General features: G+C 37.6%; 1 protein-coding gene across 3 annotated transcripts in view; it reads left to right on the top strand.

Moving 5' to 3' along the window:
• The window catches only part of LOC148946111 (uncharacterized), a 66,681-nt gene that overhangs the window by 4,408 nt on the left and 47,397 nt on the right, over nucleotides 1-14,876 (top strand). For all 3 annotated transcript variants that reach the window (XM_089098113.1, XM_089098112.1, XM_089098111.1), the window contains exon 2: nucleotides 13,927-14,028. In XM_089098113.1, coding sequence (XP_088954239.1) covers nucleotides 13,927-14,028 — 102 coding nt within the window. The remainder of the gene's footprint in view (nucleotides 1-13,926; nucleotides 14,029-14,876) is intronic.

Here is a 14,876-nt window from a genome sequence, read left to right as displayed (position 1 = left end):
AACTGCCAGTTATCATTTGTTTTTATATGTGCCTATACCATGAAACAAATATGATCTTTTTTGAAATGAAAGCAAAGAGCTATGTTAAAACTTATGAGGAACATCAAATGTATGTAGGCCCATTGCCTCCTTAAACCCCTGAGTCTCTGCGCTAAAGTTAAAATTATGCTTTATTTGCAACTACAATTTATAAGTATATACTTGCTAGCAGTAGGAGAATCTTATTGCATGTTTGACAACATACCCGTAGCACATGATGGTAGCAAACTTAAAACATCCATGGCATCCCAAAAAGTGCATCATTGTTTGTTGAGTCCCTCCTTGTCCACTAATGGCTTAAATGCACCTGTTTTTTCACTGTTTTTTTTTTTTTTTTTTTTTTTTTTTTTTTTTTTTTTTTTTTTGAGGTAGTTCTGTAAACTGAACACTCCATTAAAGAAGAACCTGTTTCTTAACCTGTTGAGAGGTCTTTCTGGAAAAGTTTCCGATGGTAAACACAAGCTCTATCTGATATGTACAGTTGAGTAAGATCAAGAAAGGAATCTTTAGCAAGCAGAAGATTATTTCTTGTTATTATCTTGACTTACTTGACTTAAGGCTCCTGCTGGTGGTCCAGCGTAGAGAGAGATGAAACTCTTTGCCTCCATTCCAAACGGTCCTGTCCAAGCGTTACTGCTTCAAGGAGATCAGTACCGATCATGGAGAAGTACTGGGTAAGGCTGTCCCTCCATCTGAACCGGGGTCTTCCATGGGGGTGCTTCCAGCCATTTTGAGGGGGGTCAAAATTGAAAAGTATGCTGGCGGGTGCTTCTTCTGGCATGCAAATTAAGTGGCCAAACCACTGTAGAGTTTTTATGGCGAGCTGACAAGAGTTGGGGGTCTGATCTGTTAGTGTCAGTAATTGGGTGTTTGAGACAAAGTCCTACAACTTGATCCCTTCAGTTTGTCTTAGGAAGTTTGTTTGGGCCACATCTATGGCATCACAAACAGAAGCAGCTGCTGGCCAAGTTTCAGCAAAATAGAGAAGGCCTTGCGTTATGGTCATGCTGTAGATCTGCATTTTTGTTTTTTGGCTAATATTGGGCTTTGACCACAAGGAACAGCATAATCGAGCCATAATAGACGCAGCTTTTGCAATGCGCAACTGGACTACCATTTCAATTGAGCCGTTATCCAAGACAACAGATCCAAGGTAAGTAAAAGACGACAACTTCAATAGTGTGCCCTAATACGTTGAACGATGGTGAGTTGGTGGAATTTCATGCCAGGTCAATGATCATTATTTTTGTCTTCTGCCAGCTAATATGTAGTCCCACTTTCAGGGCTTCTTCCGACAGTGTATTGAGACCTGCCTCGAGTTCAACTACAGAAGTGCATATCAGGGCAATATCATCTGCGAAGTTGCAATTAGCTAGGATTCTATTGCTATATTTCAGTCTGAAGTGGAGCCAATTTGTGGTTTGATCCATGACATAATCAATCACTGCATTGAAAAGTTCAGGAGCAGCAACACAGCCTTGCCTTACACCAGTATCTATCTCAAATAGTGGGCTTTGGTGACCATTAACCTGGACAGAGCTTTTTGTACCAGTGTAGAGCACCTTGAACAGGCGGCAATATTTATCAGGGAGTCCTTTTTGTTTTAGTATCAGCCAAAGGGACTCACGGTCAATCGAGTCAAAAGCTGCTTTAAAGTCAATATATGCTTTATGCTGGAACTCACGGGCTTTCTCAATGACCTGTTGAATAGTGTATATCTGCTTGGTTGTGGATATGTTGGGCATGAAACCTGCTTGCTGAATCCAGCAGCACTTACAAATGAACTGGATACTCTTATCAAGCAAGGTCATGGTGAATAGTTTGCCAGGCTCTGACAGGAGGGTGATTCCTCTGTAATTTGAGCAATCTTTACAGCTACCTTTTCGCTTCCATAGAGGAAGGATTATCCCTTCCTTCTATTCTTCAGGTATCAATTTGGTTGACCAGACGAGAGAGAACAGCATGTGCAGCCAAAGTAGCATTGCCAGTCCTCCAAACTTTAGCAGCTTGACGGTGATCCCACAGGTTCCTGGTGCCTTGTTGCTCTTCATTCTCTGCAGGGCATTTTGTATCTCTCCTACCAAGGGAGGATCAGCCCCTGGTAGATTTTTATGTGTTGTTTGCTGAGTGGATGTACTTAGGTTGGGGTCAACAACGATTCTTTTGGCATTTAATAGCTTTGTAAAGTGCTCCCTCCATCAATCAAGTTGTGCATTTTCATCTTCTAGCATTTTGCCAGAGACGGTTTTAACTGCACCTATTTTTGGCGGTTTCCCATTGCTAAGATCTCTGACAAGCTTGAAAAGTGACCTGACGTCACCTTTTTGTGCTGCATCTTCTAGCTCTTCAGCTTTTTTATCAACAAGTTGTTGTTTATCACGGTGAATAATATTGTTTCTAATCCTGTTTAGCTGTCTGTAGGAGGGCGTATCTCCAGCCCACCGCACTTTTCGGCGCTGTTCAATGATTTGCAGTGCTTCTTGCGATAGCCAGGGCTTCTTTGAATACATCATACGACCGACGGTATTAGTGGCAACCTCTAGTAAACCCTTTTTATAAGTCTGTCATGACGTATCCGGGTCAACAAGTGTTTTCAGGCATGCAAACCTGTTCTGAATTTCAACTGAGTACTTTTGGTAGAATGCCTCAATTTTTAGTTTCTGGGTGTCTAATTTTGGCTGGCGCCGTCCTAAAGGCTGGGCTTTAAGATGCAGGCAGAAGTTCCCAGCAACTAATCAATGATCTGTATCCCCTATCTCAGCGCCATGATATGGTCTAAAATTCGTAAGTGATGAGCGCCATCTTTGGTTGACTATGATATAGTCAATCATCTTCCGCGTTCGCCCATCATTGCTATACCATGTTGGCTTTTAGATGTCTTCCCTGTGAAACAGGGTGTTGGCAATGACCAATTTGTGCTTGTAACAATATGTTGATAATTGCATTTGGGGCTTCTTGAGACAGAATGGGATATTATAGAAGTCTTAAATGCACTTTGTTGCCCTTCTCTTAATCAATTCTGGAGGTGTGGGGTCAGACTTTATGAGTTGGGCATGTAATACACATTTTGAACTTCAAGCTTGGTTGAACTAGACTGTTGTAAAGCTTGGTAAAGTTCAGCGAATCTATGTGAATTCCGTCGGGACCTTAAAACCCTTTGTCTCCATAGGTATGAATTTGTATGAATTTGTTTAAAGGGTGGTATAGTTGAGTCACTCTCAGGTTTGCCCGGAACCCGTTTTTTTCCGTTTTTCCTATATATTTTTATTTTTTTTGTTTCGTTTATTTATTATTTATGGGATGGCGGCAGGAAGTTTTGGAGTATGTGAAGTATTGATTTTTGGTTATTGCAACCAGGAGCCGAGTGAGTGTAGGATTTTCATTTTTTCTTCTTTTTTTCTTTCTTTCCTCTTTTTCTCTTTTTTTTCTCTTCTTTCTCTTTATTATGTTATTATAAGTGTTAATTTTAAGAGGGTAAATACTTCCGAACAAGCGTTAGCTTATGGAAGGTCATTTGTTTTTTTGCGTTGTTTTGTTTTTGGAATAAACCCTTATCTTATCAAAAAAAAAAAAAAAAAAGCTTGGTTATGTCAGCTGGATATCTTCTAGTGAAGGTTCTTTTGATTATGTCCGATTAGGATTTACTACTGATACTTGTGTATAGAGATGAAATTTTGACTTTTTGTCCACTAATTTACCAAGGTCCCTCTTTGTGACTGCCAAAATTGTGGGGCCTGTCACAACTGTCTATATGGTTCAAGATCTGTAGGTTTTTCTTCCCAATGTGGTTAGGCTTGCATTTTGATGCATTGAATTCAAGTTTTAAATCATCAGTCCAGTAGGTGAATGCCTCAAGGTTGTTCTGGGTTGGTTTAATATTTTCTAGTGTGTCAGCAATAAATCTCAAGTCATCAGAATAGAGACTTGCTTTGTTTTTTAAAATTTTATGCATGTCCTCTGTGGGATGGGGGGCATCCAAAGTCTTTACCTTTGGGGACACCACTTCCAACTTCATCTGTCCTGGGGAAGAATGTATCTGCATCCTTGGTGGGAACATGAGTGATGGGGAGGGGGTCTGAAAGTGATCCTCAACTAGTTCATCAGAAGCATATTTAACATCAACTAAAACAACTAAGTAGTAGATAAAACAACTAAGTCTTGTTGATTCAGTACCATGGGAAAAAGCTATGATCATTCAGTATAAATGTCTGCTATGATCATTGTTTCCAGTGTTGATCATTTCCTGTGATCATTAGGACTGCCCTCTTGCCTCTGTATGGGCTCTTATTCTTGATGCTGTATCTTTTCAGAGGGATTGTACTTCCTTATCAGAGGGAGGAGAAGACCCAAATCTGGTACCATTTCTACACTGCACCTACTTCTACTACCTTACCTGCACAAATTGAGAGGACAAGAGTTTGGAATGCTCCATTAAGATTGGTACAGAGAATTTCTGGAAAAATCGTGGCCTTAAAGTGCACATTTTTTTCTCCTCTCCCCACACTTTTTCAGAGCTGTGTCTGGTTTCATTGATTTTTGTTGCTTTAAAGTAAAAACTGTATTCTTTTAAAAAATGTAGTCCTTTGCTATTTCTTTAAAAAGGTTGGTGATTCCTATATTCATAACAATTTTATCTTGCAACAAATGGAAATACTCTATTTCTCATGCAGGTCCTAAGTAGGTCCAGTTTTATTAAAACTGTCTTCTTCTTCTAATTCACAGCAGGCGGGCTATTCAGTTGGTACTATTTAGCCCTCTTCTTTTTGCTTCACTCTGTGGGTTACAGAGCTACTGTCTTGGTTGTCTCTTATTTATTAGATATTCTCAGATATCTTTCAGTAGATCTTTTGACTCAAGGAGTTCAAATATAAGATGATAGATATCAATTTCTGTGCTCTGTGTGCAGGTATAGTTGGCTAAGCTCTTGGCTGATAGTGAGATTTTGTGGTGATTGAAGCATTTTAACAGTTTACAAAGCAAGGTATGTTGTGCAGACGTCAGCATATTACATTCAAATAGGCAATGGCCAATTGTTTCATTATTCATATTACAATGTCTGCAAAGAGGGGACAGGGGAATTGAACCACTTGAATTAGAAAGCTTATATGAGAATGCAAGGAAATTTAGTCCATTTGTTCCAGAACGAATTCTATGATAGATTTTAGAAAGATACTTATTGGGAAAGGGGGAAAGGATAGGATTAATCTTATTAAAATTAATATCTGATATCCTCCATCGGAAAATATCTCTAATTGGGATTGGTCTCCCACTTGGCTGGTCAATATTTATAACATTTTTAGCTATTTCATCAACCTGATGATTACCACTTATGCCAAGTGGCTAGGAATATACTGAAAATAAGTTTTTATGCCACTTGAAGCAAGATTATCAATAATACTGAGACAATGATAAGTGTCAATGTCCAACTTATATTGAGGAGCTGAGGCCAGCAACTCAAGGCTTGATAAAGAGTCAGAATAGATGATAATATTATTCGAATTTGCAATCAAAGGTTGGTTTTGCTTAAGTTGTTCTAATGCCATGATTATGGCATTTAACTCAGCAGACATTATAGATAAATTATTAAATAATCTCTCACCCATTGCAATTTTCAGGTGAGGAAGGAAAACACCACTTGCAACCTTCTCATTCATTTTTGACCCATCAACAAATATTTGGGAGGGATTTTTATAGGTAATTGTATGAAGTTCTGCAAATTTTTTCTGGACAAAAGCAATGGGGGTTAAATCTTTATTCCATTTTGAAAATTCAGTATTTATTATGGGAAATGACCAATTCCATGGAGGGGATTGGGGGAAAGTAGGTGCAATAGAATTTGCAGGTACAGGGAACTTCTTTTGAATATTGGCATACTCATCTGCAATACCTCTATACATGACTGGATTTCTTCACCAATTACGTACTGCATGTGAGCTATTTGATTCAATTTTTGTAAGATGTTTTGTCAAGAGAAAGCTACGTCTCTCCCTTATTGTTGTTAATCCACTCTCCATATGCAGAAAATTGATGTTTGTGGGTTTCTTAAAACAAAATATGAGATATATTATATTATTTTATGTTGTTTCAAGTTTTTGTATCTGGGTCTTTGCACATGCACCATAGACGATGAGTCCATAGTCAATATGGGGTCTTATATGTGATTTATAAAACTGGAGTAAGGTTTTCTGCTTACAACCCCAGGGTGTGGAAAGAAGTCTTTTTAGTATATTTGCTTTTCTATAGCATTTTTTTATTGTGTTTGAAATGTGGAGGTGGAAATTAAGTTCTTGGTCAAGCATGAGACCTAGGTAATTAATATGATTATGTTCTGGAATAGTTGTTTTATTTAGAGTTAGTTTTGCATTAACATGGTTTCGTTTCTGGTGAAATTGGATTATTTTTGACTTGGTGGGTGCAATGGGTAAATCTGAATGTTGAGAGAATTTTTCGAACTGGAAAAGTGACTTTTGCAGATTTGACTGTGCTATCTGAAAGGTGTTACCAGATGACCATAGCACCAGATCATCAGCATATTGTAGATTCGTGTGGGGTAGGTTCGTGTCCCAGAGATATAGGGCAAATAGGAGGCAACTGAGGACTGCTCCTTGAGGTAGGCCTTTGGTTATTGTCTTTTGGGGTGAAGAGGCTGAACCAACACAAACGTTGAAACTTCGCACTTCTATGAACGATTTAATAAAGGATACTAGCTTAGGGGGTACTCCAAGGTTTGCAAGTTTATTTAAAAGGATTTGGTGGTTCACATTATTGTATGCCCCTTCAAAATCTAGGAAAGCTGCCACTAGGACATTATTTTTTTAGAAAGATTCATTTATTGCATTTGTTAGCAAAATGAAAGCATCTGTTGAGGAGTGGTGTTTCCTGAATCCAGTTTGAGTGTGTGGGATCATATTATTTTTCCAACAAACCAGAGGAGTCTTTGATGTATTATTTTCTCCATTATTTTCCCCATCACAGGTGTAATCATTATGGGCCTATAAGACTCAAGCTTATCTTTTGGTTTATTTTTCTTTAGGATTGGTATGAGGGACGAACAATTCCATATATTGGGGAACCTAGAAGATGTCCAAGCATGATAATAACAATTTAGCAGTTCTTGTTTGTATGAAGGTGTGAGATTCTTTATCCATGTAGGGTGTATATTGTCATAACTGCTGCTAGATTTGGACCTAATATGATGTATTGCATTATTCAATTTCAGGATTGAAAATGGATTGGTTATGTACTCGGATCCTGGGAATGGTTGGTAACTTTGGTTCATAGGAATTGTGGACAGTTGGCTTTGATTATTTGATGTTAGCTTATTAACAAAATGTGTTGCAAATAGGTTAGCTTTCCCATTATCATTGTCATAATGGGTATTATTATGTATAAGCTCATACAGGAGTGGGATGGGGGAAGTCTTTTTCCCACAGATGTGGCTTATGACTATGTATAATTGGCTCATGTGTTTCTTTGGATAGATTATTTGCAAAATTATTCCAGTAATTATATTTAGTATCTATTATAGTCCTTTTTAGATTAGATTCTGCTTGTAATTTTTTTAAGTATGTAATAGGTGATGGTTTTTTTATGAATTCTGTCCTAGCTGCCTTTTTTATCCTCCATTTATTTAGGTACTCATTTGTCCACCATGCCTTAGGAATTTGTTTAGGGAATGTTTTCTTAGGTGTTGTCTTGGGGATAGCATGATTAGCTGTATTTACTAGTAAAGATGTCAAGGCTTCAGCATGTGTGTCAACTGTTGTGTTAGAAATGCATGAACTTTCGGTGAAACTTGTAATTTCATCATTTAGCTTATTTTGGAACATAGACCAATTTGCTTTAGTGTTCATATATTTGGCGGTATGAGATAAAGTTTCCGCAGGTTCATTTAGGGAGCAAAATATAGGAAAGTGGTCAGTACATAGACTATAAATTTTATTTATGTAAATTTTGTTCCAAAAATTTGATGACACAATTTGTAGGTCAATTGTGGGGAATCTGCCACTTTTGGGGTTGAAATATGTTTTCAGGTTTGGAGGGGTAGCAACAGCTAATTCATTATTATTTGAAGTCATATTCTCAATGAATTTACCAGCTTTATTTGCTGGTTTATTCCCCCACAAAAGGCTGTGGGCATTGAAATCACCACAAATCATGATATTTTTTAACACATTAGAATTATTTATATAATTAAAGAAATCCTTGGCATCTGTAGTTTGGCCATTAAGGTTATAAAAGCTTATTATGTAGGTTTTTAAATTATTCAGCAAAACACTAATACCATTTACATCAACATCATTTGTAAAATCTGGAGAACTGATGCCATAAAATTTTATATTGTTATTAACTAATAAAGCTACACCGCCTCCTTTTCTCTCTGAATATTTATCCTTTCTCAGGATAGTATATCCTAGAGACTTAATTAGTTGATTTTGGGTTAAATGAGTTTCCTGGAGGTAAGCAATATTAATGGAATTATTATTCATTAATGATATTAGTTCATTTAGCTTATTTTCTGTGAGTGATCTTACATTCCATTGGAGTATTGATATATGTTATGTTATTGATTTATTATTCATATGACTGTGTATCAATGTTCAGCTTTGTTAAAAGTAAAGCAAGATCTTTTTTTGCTTGAATGAGCATATCATCAGGGATGTAGATTTTTGCCAATTCTGCAAAAATTTTTGTTTTCTGTATTTGATGTATGTTCATGGCCTGAACTGCATTACAGTTTAGAATGAATAAGCATATTACCTTAAAATTACCTTAAATCGCACTAGCCAGCGATAAGGACGAATCCTGTAGACGTCATTCAGTGATGATGGTGGCTCAGCTCATCAGGCACATCCCAAACTGTGCGCCATGGCTTGCTGCACCAATCTCTGTCAACAGCTGACTTGAAGGCTTCAGTATTAGGGGACATGACTGCATTCTGGCTAAGGGAATTCCATAAGCCAACCACACGGTTGGAGAAAAATTTGTTTTGCAGCCTGGTATTAGCGCGTTTCCGGTAGAGCTTTAGGGGGTGCCCTCATGTTCTTGACGAACTATCTAACTGGAATAAGTCAGGGATGATATCGTGGTTGCAGATCAATTTGAATGTCATCAATACATCTCCTCGCTTACGTCGGTATGTGAGAGATGGTATTTTGAGCCTCTGAAGTCTGGTAGAATATGGCAAATTTTGAAAACCCCTTATGCATTTCGTTGCTCTCCGCTGCACCGATTCCAGAATCGATTGGTCAAGCTTGTTAACTGGCGTGGTAATGGACATCCCAAATTCTAATTTTTGTCGGATCAGGCCCTTTAGGAGCTTAGTAATCACTGCTAGAGATCTACTGCAGAACGTTCTCTTTATTATACCGAGAGTTTGGTTGGCTTTGGCTACTGCAGACTGCGTGTGTAAGTTGAATTTGAGCTTGTTATCACCCAAGACTCCCAGATCTTTTTCGCAGTGACTGGTTGTAAGTGGCTCTTTAGAACCACAATTGGATCCCATAAAATACTGGCTGAGAGGGTTGTTTGCTCCAAAGTGTATGACCTTGCATTTCTGGATATTAAATTCTAGTCGCCAGGTTTTTGCCCACGTTGAGAGTGCGTTGAGATCTGCTTGGATGTCTTTGGTACTTTGGGGGTCATAAATTGGACCGATTATTTTAGAATTATCAGCATATAAGCAAATCTTATTCTTTATGATTGAAGATGCATCATTAATATAGATGTTGAATAGAGTTGGGCCCAAAACCGTGCCTTGGGGTACTCTGCTTTCTACATCTGCTGATTCATAGAAGAAAATTGATCCACCATCCCCAAATACTCTTACCACCTGCTTCCTGTTGGTAAGAAATTGCATCGTCTAATTTATGACTTCATCGTGGAGGCCTATTGCGTGGAGTTTAGAATTTAGCCTCCTATGACATACTTTATCAAACGCTTTCGCTAAGTCTAATAGTATCATATCAACTGGGGATCCCGTGTCCATAAGTTCTGTGACATGCTCGTAAGCATCAATGAGGTTAGTATCAACTGATCAACTGGGGTGGAAGCCATGCTGGCTAGGAGATAGTAGCTTGTTCGCATTTAGGTGTTCAATAATGGCTGAATTAACTATGCCTTCAAGAAGTTTTCCCACTCCCGAGGTGAGACTAATTGGTCGATAGTTGCTGGCTTCATCTCTGCTGCTTCCTTTATGAACAGGTGTAATGTAAGCTTCCTTCCAGTCTTGTGGAATAGATTTAGTATTTAGGGACTTTTGGAATAGTAGGGTGAGAGGATGTGATAGTACTGCATACGTCTCCTTTAAGAGCCGAGGGGGCACTCCGTCAGGTCTTGTTGATTTATTTGGGTTAATCTTCTTTAGTCGAGTCTCTACATCTACTTTAGTAATATTAATGGGAGGCATACTTTTTTGAATTTCGTACTGTGGGGGGTCTGGAAGTGGGGCATTATCTGCAACTGTGAATACTGAAATGAACCGCTTATTTAATGCACTAGCTATCTCCCTTGGGTCGCAGATTTTTGATTCGTATTGTACAAGTTAAGCGACAGAATGCCTTCCAGGCTTACCTAATGACGTATACCTCCAAAATATTTTAGGGTTAGTTTTTTTTGCAGCTGCCACTGATTCCTCATACTTCTCGGTGATATTTCTGGAGAGACTTCTAAGCTGGTTACGCGCCTGCTTATATTTTGTGTAATAGTCAGCCTGGTTTCGATTCTTTGTGTACAGCTTCCAGTATTTCTTTTTTCTGTTCCTAGCCATTTTTATTTCTTTTGTAATATACGGGAGGGTTATTGGTTTCCTTTTCCATTTTGTAGAAGAGTGATTTTCAATAGCCTTCAGTAATATTCTTTTCGTAGTTGTCCATGACTCTTCCACATCTGTATTGTCAATGAAAGACCAATCACATTGAGTCAGTTCCTGACGAATTAAACTGTAATCAGTGTGCACGTTTTTTGTAAATTCTAGTCTTTGGGGATACAGTCTAAAACTGCAACTTATGACAATGTGGTCACTAGCTCCAAATGGTGGTAGGGGCTCGATGCTTATTATAGACTCTTGGTCTTTTGCTAGTAGTAGATCAAGTAGCGAAGGGTTCTGGCTATTTCTATATCTTGTCGGGAAGTTAACTGTCTGGTACAAAGAATGAATAAATAGGCACTCCAGGAATGGTCTTATTAAGCTATTTTCAGAAAAACCGAATCCGTTGACCCATTGAATATTTGGGAGATTGAAATCACCAACAATAATTATGTTTCCTCGTAGCTTCATTTTAATATCAATTGAAGTACTCATAGCAAGTAAAGAGGATTCAAGGCTAGGGGAACTGGGGCTTCTATACATGCAACCAATGTAAAATGGCCCACAAGGCAGGAGGACAGATATCCACACTTGTTCAATATATGGTTCATAATCTGAATTAATATCTATGCTTCCTACCTTCAGAGAGCTTCGGATGTACACGGCTATTCCTCTTCCTCCTTCTCTAGATAAGTTGGTGACCAGGGTATAATCGGGTATCTGGATCTGGGTATCTCCGAGAGGAGTATTGGTCCATTTAGGTTTAATCTCGCAGAACGCGTAAACGTCTGCTTTTTCTGTCGAAATGGCATATTTTATCTCATGGAGCTTTGACATTAAACAATCTACGTTACTGAAGACAACTTTCAGACCATTGTTCATCCAATGAGTGCAACTTTTATTTGGGCTATTATCCAGATCATTACATTCCCCAGACTCTATGCTGCTGTGGTTTGAAACATCACTCATGAAAACAGTCTGCTCGGAAAGAACACAGCTTACTAATCTCGCACTGTAAAAAGAATCACTTGATTCATCAATAGTACTTATTTCATCATGATAAGACACAGGGCTATTTACACTATTATATATATTTCTTTGAGAATCTTCTAATTCGTGTCTATTGCAGCTGGTGCTGCAAAGTTGGGCATGTTTTTTGGAACAATTTTGTTGCCTTGAATGACTAGGTTTTCTTCACCATTAGCTTGTTGCGCATGAAGTACTTCATACAGCTTTGTCCTCTTTATACGGTCGGCTTTTGAAACATCATTTCTAAACTGAACTTGGCCTGTTCCTTTTCTCTCATATGACTTTTGCAGGATCACTTTCTTAATTTTTAATTCATCAACCGAAAAAATAATGGGGCTCGCCTTACGCGAATATATTTGGGGATTGCATTTTTGGTTGTGCATCCTGTTTGTTGGTTAAGGGGTTGATTCCTGGTAGTGTTACTTGTGTGTTGCCTTTTGGGAGGGGGGGGCCTGGCTGACCTCGTCTCACTTGACAAAGAGGCGTGTTGGCTTGGTGATTCCGTCTGAGGGGGATTTGAGCTAGGAGGCTTAGAAAGATGGTGTTTTATATAGGATGCTTGGTACATTGTGTGCATTTGACTTGGGGGTTTTGGTTGGTTTCATTACAGGCTTTATTTGGTATTGTTGGGCAGCATTTGCTTCCATTGCTGCAAAGGGATATGGGATGGCTTTCTCTGTTGATATTTGGAGTGTTAGAGCTCTTTTCTTGTATGCAGGGCATAATGATTTATTTGTAGATTCATGTGGTCATTTGCAATTGATTCATTTAGGCTGAGTGTTGTTTCAAGTTGTCAGATCTTTAGGATGGAAAGATTTACAATTACTACACTCTTGGAGAATTTCATTGCATTTGTTTGTCGTGTGTCCCAATTTGAAACACTTCTGACACTGGATAGGCTTAGGTTTGTATGCCTTGTGTGGTTTTATTTGCCCAAATAGGAATAATTTTTCTGGGATATCAATTTTATCCTTCAGTGTGAATGAGAAGGATCTACTGGCTTTTAGGCCATTAGAGTTAGGTTTTCCAAGTTGGGTAACATCCTCAACTGGGATTGTGTTTCCAGCCCTATCTGAGAGGCCGTCTTTTAACTCCTGAGTAGATATCTCTGGGGGAACATTATAAACTACTATTTTTGTTGGTGATTGTTTTGGGTTCCAATTAGATGCAATAATTGGGGTATTCAGAAGGGATTTAAGGTTAATTATTGTATCTGCTGATTTCTGATCTTCTACAGCTATTAGCAGAGATCCATCACGGTTAATGTTAAGAGAAAACATTGATTTTAGCAATTTAAAAATTGCAACTCGTATTGCAGTGATCATTTTTATTTCAAAGGGGGTAGTGGGAGTAATTTTAAGGTAAATTCCTAAGTTTTTGGAGGGAGGATCTTGGGCAGGGAGAGGGGAAATGCTTTTAAGTGGGGAGATTTTTTTCCTTTTTTTATAACTTCTAGAGAGGACCTCTTGAAACCCATTATCATCATTTATGGTTACATTAGCCCCTACACTTATCATTGTCCTATTCTCCAAATTGGAGCTATCATTAGAACTTTGAGATAGGGTGCTTGACCAGCCAGGATGGGTATCTTTCACTATGACACTTTCACTGGAATTTGATTTGGGATCTCGGGGGACTTTTTTTTTTGAGGACTTCTAATCATTGCCTATTGGAAAAAGCTTTAAACATAAAAATAAAACTAAAACAAGAAGGGAAAATAGAACGATATCAAACCATCTGCACTATACTATGGGGAGGATAAACACCACAGTATAGCCCTGAGGATGAGTTGAGCAGGATTGGTTTGGTACACCTGCTGATTAGATGCGATAATAATCACAAGAAAATATATTTCGATTTTCTTATAAGGTTGCTGTTTGCAAACTGTCAACACTCTTGTAAATACACAATCTTCTGCAATAGAGTGTCACATTCCCTTCCTGTTTTCATAGGTTCAAAAAAATCTGGTTGTAATCTTGTAGTGATCATTGTATGCTTTATCCTGTTTTAAAATTAAATTTGGTTTTCTAATTATTTTAGCTCTTTTGTAGGTGGTTTACCTAGAAGTCGGGACAAAGACCTATCAACTTTTACAAGGAAGAGACTACACAATTGGACGCCATGAACAATGTGATATTTTCATTGACAATCAAGTAAGTAGTATTTGAAATTGCAACCATGTTGCTGGACAACTACATTAGAAAGTGTTAACACAGCTACAATATTTTGGCAAAGATATTCAGCTCCTGATTTGAAAGATATTCAAACCTGATTTTTTCTCTACTTGTGAATATACAGGATACAGCAAAATAGCATGCTTTGGAAGTTTGTTGAAGCATTTCTGATGGTTTATACCATTGTACTGAAAACATTTTAAACCATTTTGAGTTTTCAGTTAGTTTGATATGTTAAATACAAAAAAAGCCGTTTTGGTGACAGAGTACTTCATAAAATATCTTAAGTTGTCATTTTTAATTTTGTTTAATAAATAATAAGTATAACAATAAATTTGGTGTTTATGTATTGTCAGTGATCTTGTACAATCCAGGTTGTGATTTCCCAAACTTGCCAATAGACATTGACTTATTATTTTGATTTTTTTTTTTTTAAACTTTTTTTTGTTATAAATTTTGAGATGCCTAAAAATCTACTAAGAACTAACGTGTTTTTTCTGAATAAAACTGTGAAACTATATTGCAAATTGTAATAATTAACTGATTATTTTCATTAGTTATACAGTGGTGGGAGGAGGTCTAGTATTGAAATTACAGTATACATCATTCAATGCCTTTCTTTGGTTTTCATAAGCAAATTCCATTGATTTGAAAAATTTTACTAATCCTGAAAGAAGCAAGTTAGATGTCATGTGAAAACAGTATTGAGTAATTTTTATGACATAAATTTTGAGATGTCTAAAAAAGGACTAAGAAATAATATATTTTTCCTTAATAAAACTGTTAAACTATATTACAACTTGTGATAATTCCCCCCCCCCCCTCCT

The sequence above is a fragment of the Artemia sp. Qi Xiang Cuo genome, chromosome 12, assembly GCF_049724085.1.
Source record: "Artemia sp. Qi Xiang Cuo chromosome 12, ASM4972408v1, whole genome shotgun sequence".
Taxonomy (NCBI): domain Eukaryota; kingdom Metazoa; phylum Arthropoda; class Branchiopoda; order Anostraca; family Artemiidae; genus Artemia; species Artemia sp. Qi Xiang Cuo.
Note: the sequence above shows the minus strand (reverse complement) of the source record. Positions and strands in the feature narration are given on the sequence as shown.